General features: G+C 44.0%; 1 protein-coding gene across 3 annotated transcripts in view; it reads left to right on the top strand.

Moving 5' to 3' along the window:
• MKLN1 (muskelin 1) overlaps nucleotides 1-15,928 on the top strand; it is a 1,341,339-nt gene that overhangs the window by 150,549 nt on the left and 1,174,862 nt on the right. For all 3 annotated transcript variants that reach the window (XM_069629634.1, XM_069629633.1, XM_069629632.1), the window contains exons 3-4: nucleotides 7,874-8,016; nucleotides 12,859-12,947. In XM_069629634.1, coding sequence (XP_069485735.1) covers nucleotides 7,874-8,016; nucleotides 12,859-12,947 — 232 coding nt within the window. The remainder of the gene's footprint in view (nucleotides 1-7,873; nucleotides 8,017-12,858; nucleotides 12,948-15,928) is intronic.

The following is a 15,928-nucleotide window of genomic DNA, read 5'->3' as shown; positions in this document are numbered from 1 at the left end:
CTACCCGAGAACAGGCCGGCGGCCCTGTTGTGGGGGCAAAACCCAGCGGCGGAGGCGCTACAATTCCATCCACAACTAAACACATACCCCCAGGTCGAGACTCGACACATGGGTCGAGAGGTTGACAACGCATGATGCCCAGGGAACGGTCAATTGAGTCCCTGTCCTCTGGGCACTCTCGCTCGAGATCGCCGCACGACAGGACCCTACCGTCGAAAGACAGCACCCGTGTTGCGTGTAAAACTTCCACCAAGGGCCGAATGTCCACAGACGAGCCCTCGGCCCTACCTGCACCCGAAAAACAAGCTCTGCGTCAGGTCCGGTTTGGATAAAGAGCACAAGAAAAAGTCCTCAAGGCCCCTCATTGGGATAAGAGTCCTCATAGGGTTAAAACCCCTCATAAAGAAAAAACTCAAGAATCTAGGCCCATATCCCATAAGGATAAACATCTAGAGGCTAGGCCTAAACAGTCTGGGGTAATTCCTCCCACAGATGAAGATTTGGGACTTCCTTCCCAACCTTTGGTCATCCCAAATTCGGCACAGTGGGTCATCACAAGACATAGACAGAGTCATTAGGAGAATGTCCTTTGTGGTTGATTTCTATGAAAAAAGACCTGCATATTTCGAGCGTTTCCACTCCACTCCCCCCACTACTGCTGCCTCTGGGTCACAAGTCTATGCTCAACCTTCTCAGCCCCCTACTAAAAGGTCTCGTTCGAAATTCCAGTGCGTAGCACAGTCATAGAACGCTATGACCTGGACTCCGAACACAAAGACAACTCTATTTTAGAGGCAGCAGACCCTTATTATGGGGACGATCACCAACTGATCAGGACCCCCCGATCACTGATTCCCCAATTGACAAACAGTCCCTTCTAAATGAGGTGCTAGCCAAGGCGGCAGAACACTTTCAAATAGAGACCTAGGAAGTACAAGAGGATATGGATTTTGTAGAACAAATTCTTGGGGACAAGACGACTGTGGCGCAATTTATTCCTCTCCTCGAGTCAATACAGCGCAGAATACAGCAGTCATTAGAAACCCCTAACCTCACACGGGCTGTAACAAGCTGTTTAAACCCGCACCTTCAGACCCTCTGTACATAAGGGGTCAACTAAAGCCCGACTCTCTAGTCGTAACTACAACTAGGAAAAGAGCAGGCACCCACCCCCTTGCTTCATCTGAGGCTCTGCCCGACAAGGAAAGTAAGAAGCTTTATACTATAGGCAGAAAGGTCCGATCCTCTGCGGCTTACCAAACCAGATTTGCAAACAACGCAACCCTCTTGGCCAGTTATAACTCCCACAAATGGGAGGAAGTGTTGGCCTTACTGTCCTATGCCCAGGAGCCATTGAAGTTCCAGTTAGCTCAGGTGCCCGCAGATGGCAGAGCAGTGTTAAGCTGCTTACTTAAAACCAACCTTGACGCTGCAGACAATTCCGAAAGGCTTATTGCACAGGGGACAGTTATTAAACGTTGCGTGTGGCTGAGGCAACAAGGTTTTAAACTGGAGACGCAGGCCACCCTTATTAACATGTCTATCGAACCCAATGCGCTCTTAGGCAAGGCCATCGAGGACGCCCTTAAGACAGCCAAAGAAGAGTATGACGCACTTAAATCTTTGGGGCAACTCGCCACCAAGCCACCCGGCCAGAGGGTAATGGCAATTTTAGCTGTTTGCGTGGCCAAAGTTCACAATGGGGGTCCAATTGCAATCAAAGCCAAGGGGCGCCCTGAGGAAATAATCAAGGTCTGTCCTCCCAAAACTATCCCAGAGGACCACATAGATCCCGAGCTCGTGGCTGGGGCAACTCCTTTCGAGGGGGTACCCCTACGCAAAAGAAGTGACATATCCAGTTCAGGTGCCCTCCCATGCCTCTCCAGTAGGAGGGCGCATGCTTCACCCACGCATGGGATGTGATCACCTCAGACAAATGGGTGCAGTCCACAATAGCAGGTGGATACTGTATAGAACTCCAACTATCCCAGAACCACCCCCCGTCCCCCAATTTGCATGCTAAACATTCAAGAGACTATGAACCTTCTCTTTCAATTGGGCCTCTCAATCAATGAGAAAAAGTCAAGCCTAGTGCCAAGCACAACCAAACAGAGCTGTCTTAAACACACAAGAGGGGTTGGTCTTTCCGTCGGAGGAAAGACTCCAAAACATGTTGTTGCAAATACTACATTATCAAGCCGGCTGCCAGGTAAGGGTGCACAAAGCGATGCACTTGCTAGGCATGATGGCATCGTGCATTTACCTGGTTCCACATGCGCGCCTGCGCATGCGACCCATGCAGGAATGGTTGGCAAAACAATGGTCTCGGGCAATCGGTAAGTGGGGCGAACTAGTGGTTGTTTCGCCAACAGTAGTACAAAATCTTTGCTGGTGGACGAGAGGAAATCTACTGAAGGGGGAAACACTTCTACGTTCCAGAGATACAGGCATTTATCTCAAGGGGCGCCTCTCTTCCTGGGTGGGGGGGCACGCTACCGTCACCACACAGCTCAGGGTCTGTGGTCTCAAGCGGCAGCTCAGAACCACATCAATCTGCTAGAACTTCTGGCAGTATTGAAGGCGCTTCAGGCATTCGAATCCCACTTATGTGCAGGTCCTGACAGACAGCACTACAGCAATGTTTTACATAAACAACACATTCTCCAAATCTGTCCAGGCTTGCACAGCAAATTTGGAAATGGGCACTCAGACGAAACTTATTCCTGTTGTCACAGCACATTCCAGGGGAACTCAATTCTGTCGCAGACTCATTGAGCAGAGATCTCTTACCAGAAGAAAACTAGTGGCAACTTCACACAGAGGTCGTAGAACACCTCTTCTCTCTATGGGTTTCCCCCACAATAGACTTGTTTGCTACAAGCGAAAACAAGCAATGTCCAGACTTTGCATCCAGATTCCCCCAGCCAGGCTCCAAGGGGAGCGCCCTATGGATGAACTGGTCATGGAAATTTGCTTACGCTCCCTCCCCAACACCTCATGAGGAAAGTGGTGGACAAGATTCACAAGGAACAGATAACGCTCATTCTAGTTGCTCCTATGTGGGCAAGACAACCCTGTTATCCACATCTGCGCAAACTGGAGATGTGTGATCCCATCAAACTCCTGTGCCCGTACAATCTGCTCACACAGCACGGGGGACTAACAGTGCACCCTCAACCTCAATCGATGAACTTGGCAGTATGGTTCCTGAAGTCATAGAGTTTGGACATCTTAATCTGCCACAGAGATGTATGGATTTCTTGAAAGAATCAAGAAAGCCTAACACCAAGGCACTGTTATTTGGACAAGTGGAGGAGATTTGTAGTTTGGTGCCAGACAAAACAGATTAACCCCATCGAACTCCTTCCCACATTCTTTCTTATATGCTCCACTTGTTAGACGCAGGGTTAGTATTCAACTCCTTAAAGGTCCACCTGGTGGCTTTATCGGCATATACCACTTCCCACAATAAAGTCTCATGGTGGAAGGTACCTCATCAAGGCATTCATGGAGGTAGTAAAGAGACTCCACCCTCCAATTTCAAACCCGCCGCCAGGATGGGAGCTCAATGTTGTACTTGCTAAGCTCATGGGACCCCCCTTTCGAGCCTATGCATAAGTCTAGTCTCAAAAACCTGACTTATAAAACTGCCTTCTTAGTGGCCATCACTTCCATACAAAGAGTTAGTGAAATACAAGCATTGTCAGTGCAGGACCCGTTCTTTGTTGTACACACGTACAAGCTGGTTTTACGTACTCACCCTAGGTTTGCCCCTAAGTTCATCTCCAAATTTCATGTAAACCAGTCTATTGAGCTACCGGCTTTCTTCCAGGAACCCACCAGCTCAGCTGAGGTAAAACTACAGATACTAGATGTGAGAAGAGTGGTCCTCTACTATGTAGACCAGACCAGACCACTTAGAAAGACAGATCAACTGTTTGTCTCCGTAGCACCAGGCAGACAAGGTGACCGCATTTCAGAAAATGCCATCTCTAGGTGGATAGTCGGATTCATACAACTTTGCTATTCCCTGTCAAATAAAACACTGCCTTTTACGCCCAGGGCTCACTCCACAAGAGGTACAGGAGCCACCCTGGCTTTCATCGCAAATGTCCCTCTAGACAGCATTTGCAAAGCAGCTACATGGAGCTCAATAAATACTTTCACTCAGCAATATTTACTTTATTTTATTTATTTGGATTTATAAAGCGCCCAGCGGCCCGTAGGCATTGTGGCGCTGTTACAGAATATTCACTTAATAACCCAGTATACAAGTTGTAGCAGATATTTCATGTACAATAGTAAAGGTTAACATGACCTAGCTGATGGTGTTCCAAGGTTACAAAGGAACATTTGGTTGCAGGCAGTACATTAGCAACTGGTCTAATTAAATAGCTTTGTTTTAAGCACTTTCCGGAATATTGTAAGGGATTGTTCATTTCTTGGGCTGAGTGGGAGCGCGTTCCAGGCTTTTGGGGCTAGGACTTCAAAGCTGCTGCCGCCTGCTTTCGCTCTGTTGAAGGCTGAGACTGAGTAGGTGAGCTTATTTGTCACGTTTTGGTCTATAGGCCGGGGCCTGGTGAACTCTGTCTGCTAGGTATGCCGGGGCTGTCTGGGAGAGGCATTTGTGTGTGATCGTGAAGGCCTTAAATGTTATGCGTTCTTTGATAGGGAGCCAGTGGGCGTCTTTCCTTGCCTAGGAGATGTGCTCTCTCCTAGGGATGCTTAGAGCGGCTCTAAGGGCGTTGTTTTGTGCAATTTGTAATCTGTTTATCTGCAGATGTGCCTAGGAGTAGGATGTTGCAATAGTTAACTTTTGCGCCAATTGTGGCTCTAGCAATGTTAAAGCAGTTTTTTGGTGAAAGGTGGGGTTTTACTGCATTTATGATTTTTAGTAGTGAGTGCAGCTGATGATGAGCTGGCACTGACTTGTCTGTCCATTGATAGGGTGGAGCCCAGGTATACACTGAGAGTTTTCACTGCGGTGGAGGCTGTGATAGTTGAATTCTCTATTGAAGGAGCTGTATTTGCCTAGTTTTTTTAGGGATACTTTTTGGCCTACTGTAGGGTTTCTGTCTTTTCCCCGTTTAAACCGAGACCATTTGCTGCCATCCAAGCCTGGATGTGTGCATATGTCTTCTGTAGGATGTTGAGGTCTTGTTCGTAGTTTCCTGTTAGTGGGAGAAGAATTTGAGTGTCATCGGCATAATTAGTAAAAGCTATGCCGAATTCTTCTAAGTCACTGAACAGGGGAAGAGTGAATAGGTTGTAGAGAGTGGGGGAGGTACATGAACCTTGTGGCACTCCGCATTCAATGGGGGGATGGAGGGGCTGAGGCCTGGTCGGAGATGGCTCGGCCCTCCAGGAAGGTGGTGATCCACGCGGTGGCTTCTTATGAGAAGTGAGCAGTGTCTGTGATGTTTGCACAGGATCTTGTGGTCAGCCAGGTCAAAGGCTGCCGAAAGATCTAAGAGTAGTAGGAGTGAGGTTTTGCCTTTGTCCATGGCTTTGAGTAGTTGATTCTTAAGGTCTAGTACGGCTAATTCTGTACCATGACGTTGGCGGAAGCCAGATTGTCTTTTGCCTAGAACGTTATGAGTTTCCAGGTAGGACTGGATCTGTAGGTAGGCGGCCTTGTCAAGAATTTTCAGCAGGAATGGCACAGTGGTGATTGGTCTGTAGTTGTTGGGGGAATCAGGGTCAAGGGTGGGTTTCTTTAGTAATGGTCGTACCTTGGCTTTCTTAAGGGCAAGCGGCACAGTGCTATTGGCGAAGGAGGCATTGATAAAGTGGTGATCAACTGGGCTAGGGCTGTCGCACAATCTTTGACTAAATTGGCTGGGCATGTATCTCCTTTACATAGTGATGGTTTGGTGCGCTTCATGATCATTAGGACTTCAGGGATGGTAACTTCTCTGAATGCAAATGGTGTGGGTTTGTATGTGCCGAGAGGGGTGTCTGGGACTGGTGGGGTAGCTGGGGGCTTAAGTGATGGTGTAGTTTTGGGCAGTTTGTCAAACTGGGACTTAATTTTGAGCTGAAGTGTTTTGATTTTGTTTAACATGGCGTGCTGGATGTTACACCAAGTTGCATTTTTCTTGGTGGGTTGTGTGGAGGTTGGGGGGGATTGTAAGCTTGTTCTAGATGGTGAATAGCTCTTTAGATTGGGAGCTTGCTTTTTCGATTCTGGAGTTGTAGGTGGCAGCTTGGCTTTAGAGATGGCCAACTTGTATTGTTTAGTGACTGTGAGGTAGGCGTTTCTTGTGGGAGTGGAGGGGTTTGTCTGCCATGAGGCGAATGTTGCGTTTCTTGTGGTTCGGGCGTCTTGGACTTCCTGTGTGAACCATGAGTTGGCATGAAGAATATGCTTGGCTTTTTTCATTTCTGGTGGGGCTATAGCATTTATAACCTCTTTAAGAGTGGCGTTGTGTATCTCTACCAGTTCTGTGGGGTTGTTAGATGTACGATGGGCAAGCACTGAGGCTTCAAGAAGGGGGAGGGTTCTTTCTGCTGCGAGTAATTTCTTTGATCTAGTTAGAGTGGCTGGGGCAGATGGGTTAGGGTTCCCACCTGTTTTTGAAGGTATGAAGAAGTGCAGTAGGTGGTGGTCAGTCCATTGGCGTGGTGTGTTAGAGCTAATGTCGACCGCACAGTTGTGGTCAGCAAAGATGACCCCAAGATATTTTGCGTCAATAGTGGGTGAGGGTACAGGACCAAGGGTGGTTGGCCAGAGTGAAACTGTCAAAAAGGACCAGGGGTTCCTATGAGGATGATCTGTCTTACTGGCATTAAGGCAGAGATCGTTAGCAGCAGACCAGGACTGAGTTGCGGACAGACAGTCCGGGATGAGCAAGGAGGAGGAAGAGGCAGAGGGTAGCCTGAAAGAGAGTGGTGTATCATCCGCATAACACTGAAAGCTGGAGGTGAAGGCAGAGATCATGTGGGCCAAAGGGGCCATGTAGACATTGAAAAAACAGGGGAATGTATTAGATCCCTGGGGGACAACCACAAGTAGAGAGAGTGATAGCTGAGAGAAAGGAACAGAGTTCTTCCTGGGAAGGACAGTCAGTGAAAAAGCATGCTATCCACGCCGGGGCTTGATCAGTGATGCCCAGGGTCTCACTGAGACGGGAGGTCAGGATGTTGTGGTTTACTGTATCGAAAGCAGAGGAGAGGTCCAGATGAATGAGGACAGAGGGAGAGTTAGTCAAGATTTGAGAGAAGGTCTTCACTGGTGTTCAGAAGAGCAGTTCCCGTAGGTTCGCCTTCGCCTCAGAGGTTCCGCTGCTTCTCGTGTTCCACCTTGCTCAGAGTGTCTCTGTTCCATTTTTGATCCGTGTGGGGAGAGCTAATCCGATTAGCGGGACATGTCCAATGAGATATGTAGTGGTTAGTCTTGTTACTCTGTCGCCCTCGTCCTCTGCCCAGTGTTTGTGTACAAAGGGGGGCATCAGAGAATCCAGTGAAATAGGAGGGGGTCATGGGTACGGTAAAGGGGGGGATGCCCAGTCTCACAATCGCGCACCTCACCTCCACTCCTCGAAGACCCCTCACCCAGGTGTTCCCACACTGGTCCAGGTCCAGGGTCTGGATCCAAAGGCGATGGCCCTGTCCACCTGAGAGAGAGATCCCCGGGTACTAGTAAGTGAGACACCCTTTGGTGCCTCACAGTAGCCATACTTTTAAAAATGAAATCAATCCTAATCTTTGCCACCATGTCGTTGCCCAATGTGATGCTTCACAAGTGAAGGTCAGAAAGGGATTGCTGGAAATAAGTCTGTTCGTCAGTTGCTGCCAGGGGTTATTTGAAGTCACTTTTTTTTTTTTTTTTTTTGGTTTAATTCTTATTTTGTTTTTCTCCTTTTCATTTCAGTATTTAATTCTCAAATTGGAAAGGCCAGCCATTGTTCAGACCATCACTTTTGGCAAATATGAAAAGACGCATGTCTGCAATTTGAAAAAATTTAAGGTTTTTGGAGGAATGAATGAAGAAAACCTGACTGAGCTCTTATCCAGGTAGGTGAAGGAGCCATTTTAGAATTCTAATGCTAAATACAGAAGTCCATTATTTAAGACATGAGCACCAAGACAATAGGTCCATACCTGCAATGTTAATCTGGAAACATGTGGCCCACAGCCTTTCGACTAGCTTTACTGGTTGAATGAGAAACTATTGCATGCACTAGCACGTGCGTTTCTAAAGATAGTCTGATGCAGGCAGATATTCATGATTTAGCTTGCAAAATGTTCCGACGTTTATAGCAGTGAAATAGCAAAATGAGTGCTTTCCATTGTTTACCTCCTCCTTTTGTGTTCGGAAAAGGCCACTGGAGTTTCTTCTATCACATAGCCAGGTGAGCTGCATACATTTTACTAGCCAAAAGGTGATGTATTGTGACGAGTGGCACTAGAAGCACTTTCCACTAAGAGTACAAAATAGTACTGACTGATTTGAAGACAGCCAAAATGATAGTGCTCGTTTTCGAATACAGGGTTTGCGATCTACAAAGAGCATTTGAATTACAAGAAAAATGCCTATTTATTCAAAGTACAATAAATTTTATTTTCCTAAAAATACACCAGTCAGGAATGAGAACTATATTTTTAAACCCTCATTTGTTTTCTTCCAAATTCAGAAAATAGTGAGCATAAACTGATGGGAGTTGAAATCGATAATTGAGATTAAGGGATTGACTAGACAGACCCTTATTAACCTTTCAGTTGAGACAGAAACTTTGTAGGTAGGAGTGTAGGAAGACCTAAGTTTATGTTTAAGGGTTTAATCTGTAATCTATGAGGGATATTTACTTGAGGTGCAATTGCAGTCCTGTTTTTACCTTATTGAAACCACATTTGCACATAAACTATGGTACATGTAAATGTAGAATAATGTAATGATGGTCTCTAGCCAGATCAAGCTCAGTAAATTTATTATGATGAAGTAAGAACATGACACTCGCCAGAAGATGGGGTATTGCTAAAGATTGGCATTTTTTCTAAGATGCTCACTTCTCGGTTCTTTTTGATGTGATTAGGACCACAATTTACTTCCGCTTTGCAATTATTCACTTCATGATCCAAGTTAAATTTGCTCACTGAAATTATAGTGGTTTTTATTTGCAGCAATACAATAGACAGTGAACTGTAGTTTCCAGTTTACAGTTTTAATACATATGACAATAAACAAGATTCATGATCGACTATGGGAAGACATACATTGTCTTTTTAAATTTCTTGTAAAATTATTGATGATTTGTGTTTAAAACGGATTGACAATCCGAATGCTTTTAGAAAAGCGTTTGCTACAAGGTATGTTCATATAGCCAAAGGGTCCCAGGCTGTTTTATATGAAGGGGGTGAGTGAGGATGCAGCTATTTATCTATTGTCGAATTGTAGTGTACCCTTTCTACTCCTCTCCCATAATACGCTGGTGAGTAACTGGTCCTGGTTTGTCTTGGGTTAGTCTGGCTGCATAGCATAGCTTCGCCACTCTCTGGGATTTTAATGATCTTCCCCTATTACTCGGCATTCCTTGTGCTACAGAACTCTTGAGATATTGTGGGGGGGAGGCATGAGGGTTGGAGGTGAGGGACACAAATTCTCTTGGAAAATATAGCTGGCTAGAAAAACCATCCAACCTTTTGCAATTGGACAAACTGTGTGTGTGTGTGTGTGTGTGTACACTCTCTCTTGCTGTTGGCTGGGAGGAAGGGTAGGTTTGCAAGAGCATTACTGCTCAATCTCCATCAAAAAGACTCTGCTTTCAGAGAACAAAGGGTTTTAATGTAATTTCATCAGTGTTGATGTAAGTAGGATGAGGAGAATCACACACTGCCATTTATGTCGCACACTTTATACTGCTCCTCTTTGAAATATAATTGTCTATGGATTACACATACGAGTTATCCAGGAAGTGGGAAGGATTCAAATGTTGCCCCCTAATATGTTAGAGGGCGATGTGGGACATTCCTAAATTTAGATTGACTAAGACTGTGGGGCTGGCCAGAATTTGTTGCTGGTCCTTAGCCTCCTTCCACACAGCAATGGAGGTGTGTTCTTCTGGGAACCTGTGGGGTTCTCAAAAGAAGCATCTTGCATGCAAAACTCAGAATACAGAAGGCTTAAAGATTCCTTAAGGTGCTGGTCTCGGTTCAGAATAGACCTTCAAGTAGGGTTCAAAATTATGGGAAACTGGGAGCAATTTAGCTCATGCTTGTAGCCTAGAAGAACTTGGTTCGCTTGACACCAACTGCTACCATGAGCTACTTTTGGCTCCCCAGGCCAATGAATGCAGAAAAAACACACCTACTTGAATTTAACTCTGTAATTTGGGTCAATCTGTAAATGCACATTAGGACACAGCTACATGACATTAGAAACATAAGGGGTCATACATTATGGACAAAAGTATATTTTTGCATCTTACGTGGAATTTGGATTTGTGGAATGCTATGTACTAACTTCTCGCTCACCAGTGGTAGCTCTTGGTCATTTTGGCTCCTGCTTATCCAACCTAATTTCGAGCTGTGCCTTCAAGCCTTTGAAAAGCAACAAAGCTAGATTGAACTGTTAGCTGTTGAATGTTAAAATGTGTCCGAGCTAAACAGACCTGTTGTACTGCAAGGGCTTTTCCCGTGCTAAATTTACTAAGCAGCCTTCCAGTGTGAATGGCACTAGTTTGATTTTCAGGTATCCTCTGATGCTAGGGCAAGATAAATCTAAACATAACCTAAATAAAATATCCTTGAATATTCGTTTTTTGTGCAGCTGCGATCCACCTGAAGGCACAATGGCAAGTAAGTATCTTCATTTGTCTAATCAACCAAGTCTTGTCTCGGAAGGATAGCCCAGGGGCAACGTTTTCGCCTTTGAAGCAAGACGACACGGAGCAACACTGGTTCGATCCCCGGGTCTGTGCTTAGGAACCTATGGGTATTAAGTGCTTTATAAATAGCATATCATATCATATATCCGAACATAGTTAACCGTTCAGCGAGTGCATACCACTACTCCCTGAATTATTTTCCACCTGACTTTCCCATTCTGATGGCTGTAAGAAGCACACGGAAATAATGTTGATCCAAATGTTTTTCTGCACTTTTTTGCACAAATAAATGCGGCAGGAGACCCCTCACAGCCCACCCCACGACATCACTCTATTCCCAATTAATACTCCTACCCCACTTAACATCTGTATTTGTGCAGAAATTCGACCAAAACCCCCTCAATTTTCGGGTTTGCAGTAAATGATTTTGATATTTTTGTCCTATCCCATGTGCATGTCCGTTTATGTCCAGGCACCAACTTCTTTAAACAAGCAAGTATCAGTACCAACTTTCAGTGCTGCATGCTCTGCTCCCAAAAGAGATATTTTCAGTACCTGTGCTCTAAAATTTGAGATGTAGTACCTGCACACCTGCTAGAGGAAGTAAACAGCTTTGTTTAGAAAGACTGTAACATTCTCTTTAATTGGTTTTAATCCCTTGATGCCAGCTCTAGTGTGAAGTAGAATTTGCTATTCAGAAGGTCTTGGGGAAGAATGTGTTGAAAGAGTTAAAACATTTCTGTACTGTGACTAAGTGCCATTACCAGAGAACACAAGCCATTCGAGTTGTGAGCCGATTGTCCATGCCTATGAATATGTGACCGGGCTGCACCAAAGGGGCGGAGCAAAAACAATGTAAATGTTGAGCTAGGTAGATCCAAAGACTGGGGTGCAGCTTTTTTGGGGGAACTACTGTCCCGCTCTGCAGAAAATATGAATCTGCAAAATGGTTCAAAGTGGCCAGACGCAGAGGAAGTGGCAAGAATTGGGATGATCTGGCAAAGGGCCGTTGTCTGTGGAGGAAGGAAGAAGAGGTCAGAATGCACATTAGAGCATGCAGCACTGATAGCAGGCGGTATCGACAGGTTAATGGAGCGCTTCGGGGAACTTCATGGTTTAGTTGTGATTCTGACATATTGCATCAAAGCACTGAAAGATTGAAGGAAAGGCAAGTGGAATTGGATGGTGGGAACTGTGATTCTATCAATCTTTCCAGGGTGTAAGGGACACTGAAACAAAACGAAAGCAAATCATGTTTTTGGAGTGTCAATCTGGTCACTGCCCAACAGAGCACAAGAGTTGATGAGCGAGAGAAAGCAGGACATAGAGATGTTGGTTTGAAGTATTGGTTCTTGCACTTGACAAGACAGATCATGTGTCTCTGAAAAGCCTAAAGATAACCAGACTGAACTGACTTCTGGGAGTTGACCTCCTGTCACTCCCCAACATGACCCACAAGGCACACAAGAGAGACCTAGCCAGAACTAGAGACAGATGAGAGAGGGCTAATAGTCACTAGCCAAAGTAATGATCACTTGTAGAGCGGAAGAGAATCAGAGACTTGGTGAAATTAAAGTTTCACTTTTATTGTGACCCGAGGAAAATCCATGTTTTCTCATTTTCATTTTGTTTGGTGATGACCTCATTTGCGGTGACCCACCAAACTACTGTTAGCCCTCATTTTCATCCTGGTTTAATCCACTGGGCAGATTGTCCGGTCTACTTGCCATCATTTTGTTTTTGCTCTTCCCTCTTTCCAGCTAGGAATTTTGAGACTGGGCTTATGACCTGTTATCCCTGCACTTTCGTGTTGATTGTGCCGTTTTAACACTAGTTTCAAAGCCCTCTTGGAAGGGGGCTCAGCCATTGTGGTCTGTTCATATAAAATAGGCTATAGGTATTTTGTGCTGCAAGTTAGTAACTTGATAACTTTCTAATAAAGGGGCTTTTTGGGAGGTGTCTAACCCATATATCTGCCTACTAGAGATGGACTATATGAAGATATTATCTAACAAATGTTTTTTTTCCTCAGCGGCTTAAAAAATGATTACAACAAAGAAACATTCACCCTGAAGCATAAAATCGATGAACAGATGTTTCCTTGTCGGTTCATAAAGATTGGTAAGTGTTTAATTTAGAGTGGACCGTACAATTTCATGAAGCCTTGCACCAATTTTGTTTTTTGCCATCCTATGAAAATTAATGTTTTGACTTTTTATAGTACAATAGTTGTCAAAATATTTGTGTAAGTTAGAGGGAACGTGTCCTTCCCTATGTTTAGGCCTTCTACACAGTATATGAAGTATTTTTGACTGTTTAACTGTTTCTGCCTCTTCTTACTGCCATCAAACCAGAGGCTTTAGCAGCACAGGCCACGCAATGCAGCTCCAACATGCAGTGATCTGCTCTGAAGGGGCCTATATGATTGAAAAGCATCTTTTTGCTTATGATAATAACTGATCACATTTAAAATGTATTTAAATATTAAAATATCTGTTTTCGTTGTTTTTCTTTCTTTGTTGTCGGGCAGCATTTGTAAATTGTAGTTTCATCAGAACGACCAATAGATGAACAATTTCCATGGTGCCACGCTGTGGTGCATGGGATGGATAATATCTTAAAGGTGGCTGCCTACTATGCATATGTATAGTAGGACTTGAACTGTTAAAATTACCAGCTTTGAGATAACCTTATATATTGTTCTTTAGTAGATCATGAATTGTGATCAGCATCCTCTTTGCTGAAAACTTTTTTTCATGGTCCGAAGTTTGGTAGTGTGAGAATCATTCACATAGTTCATTGTTTCCACTGCACTCGCATGTCTGTAGATAGTAGGGTTTTTGTATCAATCCAAACAAACAGATTTGAGAAAGAATCAATCTTGTACCAGCAAAAAATTCCAATGGTATTTGGAAAAACAGACCATCAAGAGTGTAATTCACACCAGATACCTCGGAATGTGGGTCAGTTCAAGCCTGAAAAATGCGCCGTGGGTTGAAAAAACAAAGGCCAAACAGTTGGCCTTACAAGCAGTTGTCCTGAACAAGAAATGAGGTAAATACTCGCTAAAATCGGTACTGAATTTCTATAAGCAAAAGTCACTACCAGCTATGATCCATCGGGCAGAATGTGCCTTGGTGTGCCCTGCCAGCATATGGACCACGCTAGAAAATATTGTCTGGACCAAAGTTCTCTGGCTACCAAAAGGAACACCAACCTCATGCATTCGCTACGATCTGGGCTTTCTATCCATAAATGCCAGATTAACATTGGAATATGCTCATACTGTATCGTAAGAGGATTGAAGTGAATGGTCTTCCCCAATTTAGCATCTTGCATGATCCGAGCAGTGGCAACAAAGATGACATCTTTACTTTATGGGCTGAACGCTGCGAAGTTCTGCAAAATCTCAGCACTGACAACAATACTCTAAACGCAAATCCAGATGCAGTAAAGAAAAAAACTCTGGATTCAAGATTGGATTGACATGGATGGGAGATTGCGGAGCCAAGCACAAAATAATGCAAAACATGCCGCATCAAACCAGAGCCTTAAACCAGATCCCTAAATATCTGGGCAAATTTCCTGATCGAAATCCACAAACTCTTGGTAAAATTTCGATTGAATCAATTTAGAACCAAAGGGGTAGAAAGTCGGTGGACAAAGAACATAGGAATGGATCTAAAATGCAGGCCTTGTAAGGTGCATGAAGAAACCTTAAAACACTTAATATTGTTTTGCCCAGCTCTAAGATCAGAAAGAAGGAAACATCTGGGCAAGCTGACAGAAGCTGTAGGTTCCTTAAATGCAGAAGAATGGTGGCAAGTGTGTTTCAATGAAACAAATAAGTTAACCTTTGCTTTGACATTTTTGCTGGAAGTAATCGAACATTTGTTTATAGACTCTAGTATGCACACAAAAAGATGGAGGATGAATAACTTCCAAGTTTTGATGGTCATTGAGAAAAAGGATCTAGTAATAGAAAATGTAAATTGTGTCCAAATGTGCTTGTAATTCCAATCTTTTATTTTCTCTTTTGTAACAATCATGTTGTAAAGGTTTGTAACAAACCAAATAAAATAAAAATTTAATTTTCTTTTAAAAAGTAGGATTTTTGCTCAGCAGTTACACCGTGGACTGTCTGTTCTTCATACAGACGACATCTGCTCAATGGATGTTGGAGCACTTGGTATTTACAGGGAGTGCAAGCCATTTAATGCCCAATTATCCATATCCAATGGGAGATGGATTTCCTTTGCTGTGATTAGTACTCTTGGTTCTAGATCATAACCTGGTTGTGGTCTCTCTACATTGCATATATGAAAAGACTTCTTGTAGTGGAAGCATTTGTCAGCTAATGCATTTAGTAGAAAACACAGTCCAGAGCAATTCTTTAGAATAGTTAGTACCTGTTAACACATTTTTCTTGTGTTTATAGTGAATTCATTTCCAAAAGGGTGTCATCATGGTCAGGGCTATTGAGTATGAAATGTTACCTTTCTCTGACCAAAATACTTGTGCAATTACATCCAGACAAGAAGAAAATGCAGGCTACACAGAATTCTTTGTGGAGCCTACTGATAAGAATATCTCTGAAATTGAATTAATGTGTTTGAAGTAGGCCCGAAGTAGGACTTAAGGGGGAGTTTCGGATACCTTCACATAGCAAGAATGAAACGGTTTGTGTTATGCGCAAATATATGTTTTGTAGTTCCTCTTTTTGTGACATCTACTTGGTAGTACTAAGACAAGTGCAAAGAACATTGTGATAGTGCCACTTCTGTATGCTATGCCGCTACACAATATTTATTTATTTATTCATTCATTAGTGCACGCTGAAACATTTTATGCGCTACATAAGCAGTTATTACATGCTTGGTGTTAAATTTGACCAGTTTCTCAGTGAGCCTAAAGACAGTCAATGTCAAAAACAAATGGGATTTCCGTCTAGGTGGGGGTCTCTGTACACCTTTCCCTCAAAACTTGATGGGGCTTCCACCCCTCAGCTAAGTCCCCCACTCCAACAGTTCTTCCTGCAGGCTCAGTTCACTAGAGCTAGGGTACCACTGTTGTCTAGTTTATTCCAGTCCTGATTGCCCTGG

This window comes from Ambystoma mexicanum, chromosome 12 (genome assembly GCF_040938575.1).
Source record: "Ambystoma mexicanum isolate Mex_15411 chromosome 12, UKY_AmexF1_1, whole genome shotgun sequence".
Taxonomy (NCBI): Eukaryota; Metazoa; Chordata; class Amphibia; order Caudata; family Ambystomatidae; genus Ambystoma; species Ambystoma mexicanum.
This window is presented reverse-complemented; position numbering and strand designations above follow the sequence as displayed.